The following is a 12,858-nucleotide window of genomic DNA, read 5'->3' as shown; positions in this document are numbered from 1 at the left end:
ACTTGCGGGGTCCCAGAGAAAAGGTTTAAAGATGGATTTCCGTGAAAGAAATTTGAAGTAGGAAAGGCGAATGTAAAAATGGTCAGTGTGGACGGATCCCGATTATGTTTAAAGTGTCAAAGGTCAGGACATGTGGCCATGAATTGTATAGAAATGTCTCACAATTTGCATTGACTATATGATTGCAAAGTTAATCATATATGGGTAGGGGTTTCGTGAAATAGGAAAAATTTTTATAACAAAATATATGACAATCTTAGTCGTGATAATGGGAGTGATAAAATAAAAATAAGTAGTCATGCTAGTTATCCCCATGGAAAGGAGGTTAATCAGTTCAAGTGGGAACAATATCCGAGAAATATTGTCGGTTATTCCCTTAGAAGGGATGTCAGAAAGTTTAGTTGGGAGAAATGTCCCAGATATCTTGGTAAAAAAAATATAATTGTCAGTAAAAGGCCGCTAAATTCCGAGTTGAATTTAGGGGATAATGTGGATTCTAATGGAATTGTTATTTCAGTTAAAATAAACACGGGCTCTCTCATTAAAACATATGATATTTTAATGACGGAGAGATTAAATGGACCATGTTCGTGTCCGAGGGTTAACTTGAAAATTGACCATATGAATATAGAGATGCTGTTTGACACCGGGGCTAGTATTTCTCTAATGTCTCAGTAGAATTTTTACAAGTATTGGCCTGGGGGTAAACTTGAAAAAGAGGCTATGTGCGTCAGGCAATTTGATGGGTCGGAAGTTGCCATGTTGGGAAAGGCCAAATTGGGGGTTAATATTAATGATGTAATCTTTTTCCTGGATTTATGGGTGGTGAAGGAAAGTGTGGAAACCATTATGGGGTGGAGTTGGATTGTTCAGTTGGGTTCCTTTAATAACTTTTGGAATATTTTTGCAATACCGGAGGCTACAAATTAAACTAAGAACATGAGGATGGCTAATAATGTTCGAGATAAAATTTATGAAATAGAAGGGACGGATTCAACTGTAAAAGAAAGGAATTCAACCTGTAATTCTGAGATGTCTATACTTTCTATTGAATTAATAGTTGACGACAACAGTAAAACCCAGGGAGTAACCGGGGTGAAAGGGTAATTATGTGCTATATATATAATTTGGAGAAATTAATGGGAAAGATACTCTTAATAGGCACCAAAAGTGTTCCGTGATTATGAGGAGTTGCGGGGTAACTGTTATGTAAAAATAAAGAATAATCGGGAATTAAAATGTACGTGAACTGTTGGTAATCTTTTTGTTTTGGTTTATTTATTATTACACGATGATAGTGTGGTTGCTGATAAAATGCAAGTTTATTGGTTTTAATTTTTGCATGTTTTTCATGGCAAAAGTTGGTATTCATTGAGGTTACCAGTTGTTAGTCATAAATAAGAGTTGAAATATATAATGTAAGATTAAAATGGAAAGTTGATGAATCTTATATTGTTAATGGTTAAAAGGGAATCATGTATTGAGTTAGAGAAACCGTTTTGGTATTTTTATTACATATTTGTGGTTATTTTTCATCTTTGGCAAGCCGCAAGAAGAAAGTGAAAGGGGAGAAATATTTTTGTTGTAATGTGAGATAAGAGCGTGCACCTGTTTTTTTTATATTTTTTTAAATTTATATATTGGTAATGTTTGTTTCGTAATAAATAAAAATGTATATTGAAGAGTTCGTGTACAATGAACTCCTATCTTTGGCCGGGTCATTTAAAAGGAGAAGATTTTAATTGTTGTTTAGGTGATAAGGTATGTTTTTATTTTGTGATTTTTCGCTTTTTATTATATCCTTGTGGGATGCCTTGATCTGGGCAAGCTGCAAAAAGAGAAGAAAAATGTAAGATATATTGTGGGAATGTGGGATGGTACTGTACATGGATTGTGTGTTTTATTTTTTTTAAATCTTTTCCCCCCTTTTAAATTACATTTTTAATATTCCTTGTTTATTTTTGTTATCTTTGCCAGGCAGCGAGAAGAGAGGTTCCATAATGTAATTAATGTTTATGGAGAGAATATGGCATAATTTGTTTAATTATTTTTTTTTTAAATTCCCCAAAATTGTAATTTGAAAATTATATTTAAAAAAAAGAGAACCAGTTTAATTATTTTTTTTTAAATTCCCCAAAATTGTAATTTGAAAATTATATTTTAAAAAAAGAGAACATAAAATAAATTTTATTTTCTTTTTATACTGAATTTACTCCTTCTCCAATCACAAAAAAAAAAAATTTGCGTCGTTTTAAGTATTCAAATCAAGCCCACAATCACCTGATGACCATCGATACCCCTAATGATCCATGATGACACACATAGGACGTAGATGTAGGCAATTGAAGATCAAACCTTCGCATGCTATGAATATGATAGGATGGGGAATTCGTATTAGCAGATTACAGTCTTAACCATATATGATATCCCTATAGCATACCTTTGTAGGACCATGAATATTCAGTATTCTATTGTTGTAATGAGAATTCATATTAGCCGAGTACTATTCTAGCAAGTTATATGATGGTGTCCATATAACCTACCTTTGGAGGACAATAAATATTCATTATTCTAGGGATGTCTTTAATAATCAAGAGGCATAGTATTAAAAAAAAAATTTTCTCGTATTTGGGTAACATCATCTATTGTATATAGTAAATATGATATATATTTTTTTTTTAATTTGTAGGCATGCCATTGGCCCATAAGGGGTGGCATGTCGTATTTTTATATACAAATTTATATTAATTTTGCATAATGCCAATCAACCAAAATAAATAAGGTTGATTGGATTATAATTAATATTGAAGAACTAGGGATGTAAGACAGGGGAAATTTTGAAATTTCCCGGAAATTTCCCCTATAGTTTCCCCAATTTTTATAATAGGTTTTTTTGCCTAAATCAACATGATTTTTATAACATTAACAGTTTCCCAATTTTGAAAATGATCTTATGATAAAATAAATACATTTTTATTTGATTTTATAAAATCATTTTTTCCTCGTGGTTCATATCATAAATTATAATTGTGTTTTGTTTTTGAATTATGTCAATTTCCCTATTTACATTTGCAAAATTTTAGAAGATACTTGTTAAAATTAAATAGCTAGTCTGAAAAGTATATTTATATTATAAATAAATACCAATGAAATTTATAAATAATATATGAAATTTTAAGTTATGTTAATAGAGAATATTTATAAAATTAGTTTATATAAGAGCCAATCTACATTTTATGGGAAAGTAAATTTCTGAAAATGACAAATTGCTGGATTCCAGAATTTCAAGCTCTGATCTGGAATCATTTTCATCTTCAAACGAAGATAATTAACTATTCAAAATTAATTGTTTAAATATTATTTAGTCTATATATAATATTTCAAATGAAACATGTAAAGTAATTGCAAATTAGTTGAAAATAATTTATATTTGTTTAATTATAATGTTTATAATCTATATATTTTCAATAAAACATAAAAAAAAATCATATTGACCTGTAAAGTATTATAAAAAAGATAGTTTCCCGTTTTTCCCCGTTATTTCCATTTTCCCGTTTTTTTCCCAAATTTCCCAGGAAATTTCCCCGAAATATAGTTTCCCGGGAAATTTACATCCCTATGAAGAACACGTGATAAAAAAATATTTTTTGTGTTTGAATATAATTGTAAAAAAAGTTTATTAAAAAATTATGAGATTTTTTTCCTGATATTTGATAATTGAAATCCTTGTAGATTATTCGTGATTTTTTATTCTGATATTGTTGATGATTATAAAAATTAGTTTTTTTTTAAAATATATGATTATAAAATTAATATATATTTGTTTTTGGAGATTTTTTAAAATTGTGCTTTGAAAATTAAATAAAGAATATTTTGTTTAAAGTATCGGAAATTAATTCTAGCTCCAAAAGGAAGTTATAAATGACCGGTTAAGTATAGGAAGAGTGGAGAGTAAGGGATTTTTGTTTGTTTTTATTTTATTTTTTACATAGTTAATAAATTTAAAATATGTATAGAACAGAAATAAATTTTAAAAATCATAAATATATTTCCGTTAGATAGGCGTATTATATTAAAAATTTAGTTTTTAATTAAAAAAAATATGAATTATAAGAGCACTAGTTAATAACCCGTCAAAAATGACGGGTTCTTAAAATCTCCCTAAAATATATATGTAAATTTAAGGCAAGGTCTTTTTTGTTATTTATGATAAAAAAAATGGATTAATATTTCCTCCATATATAATTTAACAATGGCTTACTTTATTTCCTTGTGTCCAACAATTTCTTGAATCCAGCAAAAAAAAATTTTGCAAAGATTTATATTAGGGATTATCTATTTGCCCATTCCTTTAAGTTTAAATAAAGTTAGATGGGAAATGAAATAATTCAGTTATTGAAATTAGAGACCTTCACGGGTCTTGATTTATTCATCAACCTCCCAGGTCAGCGGTAAAAATAATTTGCAGGCCCATTCCATATTTAATAAAAAAAAATCAAACCCAAGCCCATCATAAGTTTAAAAAATTTTGTCCAAGCCTTATCCAAAAATTTAATTTATTTATTTAAATGAAAATAAACCACATTTAAGTGTATTTAGGAAATCACTTTGTTTGCAATATTGAAATTTATTATCATTAGAAGAAAAAAAAATGCAATATATTTTTAATAAGTCACAGTTTAATAGGCTAAATTTAAATTAAAAATTTTTAGGCTTTTTATCAAAAACCTAGACCTGGCACAGGCACATTAGTAAATACATTATTTATGCTAAAAAAAATATAATTGTAAAAAAGGTTTCCAGATTTTGCAGGACTTTTTATTTTTATGTGCTTTCCAACTAATGAGCCAAGACATTTTGGAAATCCATGTTTCTCAAAATATTCTTGTGCAATCTAAAAATATATTAATATCTAAATTTAATACCTTCTCACAATGTTCTCTAGTTGGAACTGGCATATGAATATCTTTTAAAGTTTTCCATATAGCATCACATACCTCTGGAATGATGGTAGCAATTTTTGCTTATTCTGCTACTATAAGATAGTTGAGAGTAATTAAGGCTTGTTCTTAAGTATCTTAAATAGTTTGCCTATTCTTTGGATATACTAAAATAAATAGTGTTTAATTTGGTGTTCAGCAATAAATATTTTAAAAATATTATCTAAATAAAATTTGTTGAAAAAGAATATTTTATCTTCGCCATATTATAAATCACATGGGAATTACTATTGGCTTAAATTGCTATGATGATTATCATTGGACAAATATTTTTTAAAAAAACACTATTGGTTAAATTTAATTGACGTTTTTTGAGGATTATTATAATAGATAATTCTTTACTTTGGATTAATTTATTTGGTACAAGCTATATAATCATAAAATGAAAAAAATTTTAAGTTTCCATCATTATTTTTGGAGTTATGATGTCAATTCTCAGTTTAGTCAAAAAATTTTAGATTTTTGGGATTTTAAAAATATTTTATTTTTCTGACTCATTATGTATAAACTTACTCATATAAACATAACATGAAAAAAAATTTAAGTTTCCGTCATTATTTTTTAAGTTATGATGTCAATTCTCAGTTTAGTCAATTTTTTTATTTTTGAGATTTTAAAAATATTTTATTTTTCAATAATTTATATTCGTTATTGAATCGGAAAACTTGTTTACTTCAGTTAAAATTTAGGGGCCCTTAAAAGGGCTGTTGGGTATTCATTGATCTTAAAATAGACCTTTGGGTATTTTTAAAAAAGTCTATCTTGGGTAAATTAGGATATGAAGGGTCGTACAATTCATTTTTTCTACTGAACTACAAATGTTTTTGTATGAATATGGTTCCGGTCGAATGTAATTATTAGACGAAATAAAAAATATTCTAGAACCTATTCTAGCTTTAAAAATAATGGTACATAAATGTTGGAAATATAAAATTCCAAATTTCTTCACTTTCGTAGATTTTAGCAGAGCTTTTGATAGCGTAAATCATGATGCCCTGTGGAGAACACTTTTGGAATGCGGGATTAAATCTAATGTTATCTACATTCTAAAGAATAACTATTCTAATTTATCCGCTTGTTTTAAAATAAACAATAAAGTATTCCCCTCTTTCAGAATTAAAAAAGGTGTAAAACAAGGATGCACACTTTCACCTTTCTTGTTCAATATCATAATGTATAAAATCGTAAAAGAAGCCCTGGGAGCTGCAAATCTATTAGATATAGGTTCAAATGTTACAATAAGTGTGGAAAATCGAATAATATCTTATGCTGATGATATAGCCATTGTGTCTACAAGTGTTGAAGAAACAAAAAATATGTTATGCTAATTAGAAACATTAAGTTTGAGATTGGGTCTAAAAATAAACTTTAATAAAACTTTTATTCTTCCTTCCCCAAATGCAACTCAAAATTTAAATTTTACAATTGGAGGAAATGCAATTAAGATTGTAGATAAAATAAAATATTTAGGAGTTATGCTTGACAATAAAGGATGCTGTAAAGAAGAATTGAAAATTAGAATACAAAAGGCGAGAGGGGCGTTTTATAAATATATGAAAATATGGAAAACGAAAGAGATTTCTGTACACACCAGACTAAGAATTTTCAATTCTACTATAATTCCTATATTATTATTTTGTGGAGATTTATGGGTAATTAATAAAACAGAAAATAGAAGATTACAATCATTCATAAATAACTGCCTCCGTACTATAAATGGTATCTTCTACCCAAAAGTAATATCTAATAATAATTTATGGAGAATATCAAAACACACTCCAATTCATATTACATTAAAGAAACGTTGCATTCAATTCCTAGCTCACATCATAAGGAACTCAGACCATAATCTAGTTCATGACGCCATTATATGGCTCTACACTTATAATAGGAAAGAATATTCAAAATATAAATCTTTATGGTATTATAAAACCATAAAAGATATTATGAAACTAAACTTAAACATGAAACAATTTATCAAGTTAAACAACTGCAAAAATTCCATAAAGAAGCTCTTCAGAATTAAAGACAAATATTTTAAATAAAAAACATCTGGGCTTGTTTTTATAATGTTAATTATTCTCAACTAGTATTTTCCAAACCTTTTCAGGACTTCAGGACAAACCGAAATGGAATTGGTATGCTCTTTAAATTTTTTTTTTAGTATAAATTCACAGCTTTAATTATAAAAAATTAAATTTAAAATCAGCCACAACCCACCTTTAATGTAATTAATTTATACTGCAGTTCTTGGGCATGGGCTCTTTTTTTTGCCCCGCTCTTTTTTTTGCCCCGCTCTTTTTCTTAAATCCTATGGACGTCTGTAACATTTTTCGAAATGTTACGCGTGCAAGTACATACGGCTTGCCCACAAACGTGTAGAGGGCTCCTCATATTTTTTTAAACTTTCACCCCAATTAACTTATGTTCCAATTAGATGGAAATGAACCTAGCGTAGCTCTGTTGTTTATTCGACGTCAGAGGGCATATGCGCTAAACATTACGGATCACGGAATTATTTTTTATTTTAGTTAATTTGAATTATTTGATATACATGAAAATATTGAATACAAATAAACGGTTAAATAACTTTAATTGATAAATATACTAATTCTTATATGTTATATAATATATCTCCATTTAAGGATATAAACATATATCCCCCACACTCTATTGTCTCCTATTTTTCGAATAAAATAGTGATTTTACCGTTGTCGGTCTGAAATAAAGTAACCATAAATGGAGCACATTTGTATAGAATTTAAGCCTAACGACGTTTAGCCAACTTCACGGATCAATTTATTATCATTTAAAAGTAAGTTTACAAAACCTTCATAATACTATTTAAGATTTGGTGAAATCAGAAGCTTGCAGAGATGCCAATTGCATGGGCCGGTCCGGATTTGTAAAAATATTTTCTAGCCCGGTCCGGAGTTTAAAAAACTTTCGGTCCTGCATGGGCGTATAAAAACTTTCCGACAAAATGGTTCTAGCATGATATTGGAAATTTGGGAAGTGAATAAATGTGATATATTATCAATAGTACAACAGTTTTCATTTATTTTATGTATGCATATAATAATCGCGATTTAAAATTTTCGGTCCGACCCAGATTTAAAAAAATTTTTTGGCACCCATTTTAAAAAATTAGGCCTGGCCATTTTTTTTTAAGAAATTTACAGCCCGGCCCATGTATCCGGGTCGGATCTGCAGATCTCTGGCTGAAACTATTCATATCATTGAAAATTTAGGAAACGAATAAAAAATAGAGGTGAATTGACTACTAAATTATTTGATGATTACCAATACTTTATCATTTATATTTTTAAACAGAACCTAATATGGTTAATAGAAGTTTCTCAGTATAATTTTGAAATGAAATGGTTTTAATGTAAAAATGCTGTGATCGTTTTTAATTTGGGAATTTACATTATGAAATTTTGTTAGTATTGATAAATAGAACAGATTTATGACTTATAGTAAGTCCATTTATCATTATTATTTCTATAAAAACCAATATATCAGCTGTGAACATGAAATATTCAATATTTCTCAATCACCTGAATAGATAGATTTTAACAATTTTATAAACAAAAGAGCTTTTTATTTTATGCAAATATAAATATTAATAAAATTATAAACGAATAATTAAAAAAATTCAACAATGCGATAAAAAGAATATTTGAATTCAAACTATGCTAATTTTTTCTTAAAAACAAATAAAAACTTTCAACATTTTTTTTTGATTAATATTTTATACATTACAATTAAAGATAAATAATATTAATGTTATCAGCGAGTAATCAAAATTTTCCTTTGTATGGCCTAAATTCATATCAAAATCAATCCGGACAATTAGTCAACTATTCCAACGCATGTCCGTTAAATTGTTCGAATAATTTAACTGTTCCAAGGCCGAATGGGGACATCTCAAAGTTCGGGTTATTTAATCAGAGACTAGAGAATGTTAATAGTAATTTTCCTTATGTGATGAGCAACCAATACAAAGGAACAAACTTTACGTGTAACAATGCGCCTCAATTTACCCCTCCCTTTAATTTGCAGAAACCTCCGTTTCCCACAAATTTTAATTTTAATCCAAGAGGCTTTACTCAGAAAAATGAGCATCCTCCATTAGTTAACAGTGGTCAATCACCACTATGCTTAGATTACAAGTTGTTAGGCCAATTAACAAGAAATTTTCCAAATGAATTAGCCAATCGCGCTGTCAACGATACGTTAGAATTTTCAAAATTTTGTCCACACGTTTCAAGATGTACCCTGGTGAGTCTTTGCTGCGATCTGTATGAGGGTTATAGCCATCAAATGCTTGGACTGCCTATACCTCCTATAAGAACTATATGAACAACCGTATGCTAATAATTGCTAATGGGTTACATAGACATTATTATGATTATGAATGAATGTTTTTTTATTATTTATTCCTCAATTTGTGGTAATAAAATTTTATAATAAACATCTCTTATTTTTTTTTAAAGTAGTTAAGAGAACATTGGTTTAAAAAAAATAAACATATTTATGCATCTATATGGCGTCCTGATAATTAAATATATATAGTAATACTGTATTTTAATATATAATTGATATCCACTAGTGATCTGCATCGGGCCGGGCCCAATTTTTCAAGCCCGGTCCGGCCCGAAAGTTTTTTAAAAAAAGTTTGGCAGGCCCGGCTTGATTTTATTTAAATATAGAAATTAATTTTTATAATTACTGAAAATAAAAGACGTATGTTATATGAAGTCTAGTTCTATAAATAAAATCAAATATTTTTATTTTATATAAAAAATTTAATATAAAATTGAGAAATCTAAATATATTTGATTAAATTTCCAAAGCCCGACCCGATCAGGCCCGAATTCTTTTCAAAAATCGGGCCGGGCCTACTTTTACAGATCTCTACTACCCACTATATAATTTTTTCAAATATATATAATATAATAAGTATCACCTGGTTAATTCTATCATATTTAAAGTATAATATATTTAATTAAAACTATAAATAAAATTCTTCTAGAATGTATAATTAATATAATTTTCGTGTACTAAATTTTCTACAACGAATGGATTCAAATATAGAAGAAGATAATCCCCTATTCAAAGGGGTTTTGGTTTTATTTGCCATAGTAGCCATTTTGATAATTGTATTGTGGATAGCATTCGTTCGTTATTTAAGATTGAATCAGAAAAAAGAGCTGCACAAAGAAGAAATAGCAGAAATAAGAAGCGAAATTTTGATGAAAAATGGAAAGGTATACAATACTCTAAGCCCTGCGGGAAATCCTTTAAAGCAGAAAAATGAACCATTTATCAAGTTTAAGCCCGAGTCGAAATATAAAAATATCGATAAAAAAGCGGGTTCTCCTTTATCACCGAATAAAATGGTGACGGGTGGGGAGATATCTCGATATAAGAATGACGAGGGCTTAACACAGAGTAGAAAAAACATGGGAGATGATCCTTATTCAAAATTTGTATCGTCGATGTTCAAAAATGAATTATCCAAGGAATCGGGAAACGTGAGCGGGGATATTAATAGAAAACATTCCTTCTTTATTCCTCCTTTGTATAGTAATGATCGTAAATATTCCAATTTGATATATCCCTACTCTCCTATCAATGAATTGAAATATAAATTCTATTTTGGCGCGGGTGGTAATAGAGAAAAGAAAGTAGAGCCTATAGCTGTATCGGAACTATTTGATTATATAAATACTATGAAAATAGATCCCGAATCGTTTAAAGCGGAACACGCCCTTTTGCCCGAAGGTCATACGAAGCCGTGTGAAATTGGGGCCAAACCTCGTAACAAATTTAGAAATCGCTACGCCAACATATTGGCTTACGATGAAGGAAGAGTCGTTTTGCAAATCACTCAAAGGAATCCCGACGGATATATCAACGCGAATTACATTGACAGTTATATGCATCCCAAATCGTATATCGCTACCCAGGGTCCCCTGAGGGATTATATTGACGAATTCTGGGAAATGATTTGGCAAGAAAACAGCCTGAAAATTATAATGCTGACCCGTATATTCGAAAATAAAGTGGAAAAATGTGATCGTTACTGGCCCACGTTCGAGGAAACATATGGTAAAATCAAGATCAAGGTGTTGAAGGCGAGCAGAACGGCTAACTACGTCATATTCGACCTAGAACTTTACAACAAAGTAGAATTGAAGAAAAGAATCGTACGCTTGTATTGGTTTTTATCTTGGCCAGATCACGGGGTAGATATTTTTTTTTTATTCTTGTTTAGTTCATTTATTTTTGAATTTTAGGTGCCCGAAAAAACTACAGAATTTTTATCCTTTTATAATTTTGTGAAATCCTACGATCCACCATACTCGGGTCCGTCGATAATTCATTGCAGTGCGGGAGTAGGACGTACGGGAACTTTTATCGCTTTGGATAGTATGATTGAGATGGGCAGGGATAAAGGTGAAATCGATCTATTTAATTATCTAATGAAAATGAGGAATCAGAGATGCAATATGGTTCAATCACCGGAACAGTATGAATTTCTGTACGATTCTATATTGGAATCGTTGGTTAGTGGTGGCACTTTTATATCTTGCGAGGACAATCAATACGAATATTTCAACAAAATTTGCAGCGTGAATGCCACAAATGGTAAGACACTACTCGAAGATCAATGGCAAGTGTTAGGAGAAATGGCGCCACCGATAACATTTGACCCCTATAGATTGATTAATACTGGCCGAAAGAAAGAAAACGTGGGGAAAAATAGGGAAAATAAGGTTATACCAAAAGAGAGTAGAAGAACAGTGTTTAAGATAGTAGGAGGTTATAAAAACGCGACCGATTATATAAACGCAACTTTTGTAAATGGTTACGATCAGAGAGACCAATTCATCGTAACACAATGGCCCATAGGAGACACTAAAATTGATTTTTGGAAGCTAGTATGGGAATATGATATAAGAACCATCGTAGTTTTGGTCAGACATCGTGAACCAAAAGAAAAAAAGGACGACAAATTTTCCTCCGTCATCGATAGTTATTGGCCAATCAAACCTAACGAGGTCCTATATTTTGGCATGTTTTTCGTTGAATTGATAAATACTAGCATGGTTTTAAACGAAGATTTTGGCAAAATGATGGTGATAAGGACTTTCAAGATCGGAAATATGTTGGAAAATGGAGTAGGTGATAACAAATCCTTTGATTACAAATCCTACAAAAAATTTGACGTGAAAAATTACAAAAACGTGAAAATCGTGAAGCAGTTTCAGATTTTGAGTTGGAAAAATCGCGAAATAAAACCTCAATCAACATTGATAATCCAAGAGGTAATCGAAAGATCCAATTTATGGCAAAGAGTGATAAGCGATGAAGAGGAGTCCAAATCACTTGATAGTCGCCCTATATTAGTTCAAGATTTAGATGGGTACAGTAAATCGGGGCTTTATATTGCCTGCACTCATTTGTACGAACAAATCAGGGTAGAAGATGGCCTCAACGTTTATTTAGCTGTCAAGACTATTCGTTCCGATCGACCCGAATTCGTGAATTCTTTTGAGCAATACCAATTTCTGTACAAATTTTCGTGGCAGCAAATATTATTGATAAAATTTCAAGAACAACACAGGACACCGTCACTACCATATGCATCCATAGAAATGTTTGACGATAAATATATGGCAGGGAAATATAGCTCATCGAAACTTGGTTTTAAGCCGGATATTATTAGGGATCCAAACGCGATAAAAACTATTGATGACCTGACTGAAGCCATAAATCTACGTTATGATAATTATTGAAGTTTTAAGATATATAAGGATTTTCTATTATAGTTTTGATTCGGAATATA

At 29.9% G+C, this 12,858-nt stretch overlaps 2 protein-coding genes across 2 annotated transcripts; both read left to right on the top strand.

Annotated features, from left to right (window-relative positions):
- The first annotated feature begins 5,905 nt into the window (after positions 1–5,905).
- Positions 5,906–6,328, top strand: LOC135931701 (uncharacterized). Its single transcript, XM_065468971.1, has one exon. It carries the CDS (start codon positions 5,906–5,908, stop codon positions 6,326–6,328), a length of 423 nt encoding a protein of 140 aa, XP_065325043.1.
- Positions 6,329–10,084: 3,756 nt separating this feature from the next.
- On the top strand, positions 10,085–12,808 carry LOC135931692 (receptor-type tyrosine-protein phosphatase S-like). The gene is made up of 2 exons (XM_065468963.1): positions 10,085–11,254; positions 11,306–12,808. Exons 1-2 carry the CDS (start codon positions 10,085–10,087, stop codon positions 12,806–12,808), a joined length of 2,673 nt encoding a protein of 890 aa, XP_065325035.1.
- Positions 12,809–12,858: the final 50 nt, after the last annotated feature.

The sequence above is a fragment of the Gordionus sp. m RMFG-2023 genome, chromosome 1, assembly GCF_954871325.1.
Source record: "Gordionus sp. m RMFG-2023 chromosome 1, tfGorSpeb1-WG-v2, whole genome shotgun sequence".
Classification (NCBI taxonomy): Eukaryota; Metazoa; Nematomorpha; class Gordioida; order Chordodea; family Parachordodidae; genus Gordionus; species Gordionus sp. m RMFG-2023.
Note: the sequence above shows the minus strand (reverse complement) of the source record. Positions and strands in the feature narration are given on the sequence as shown.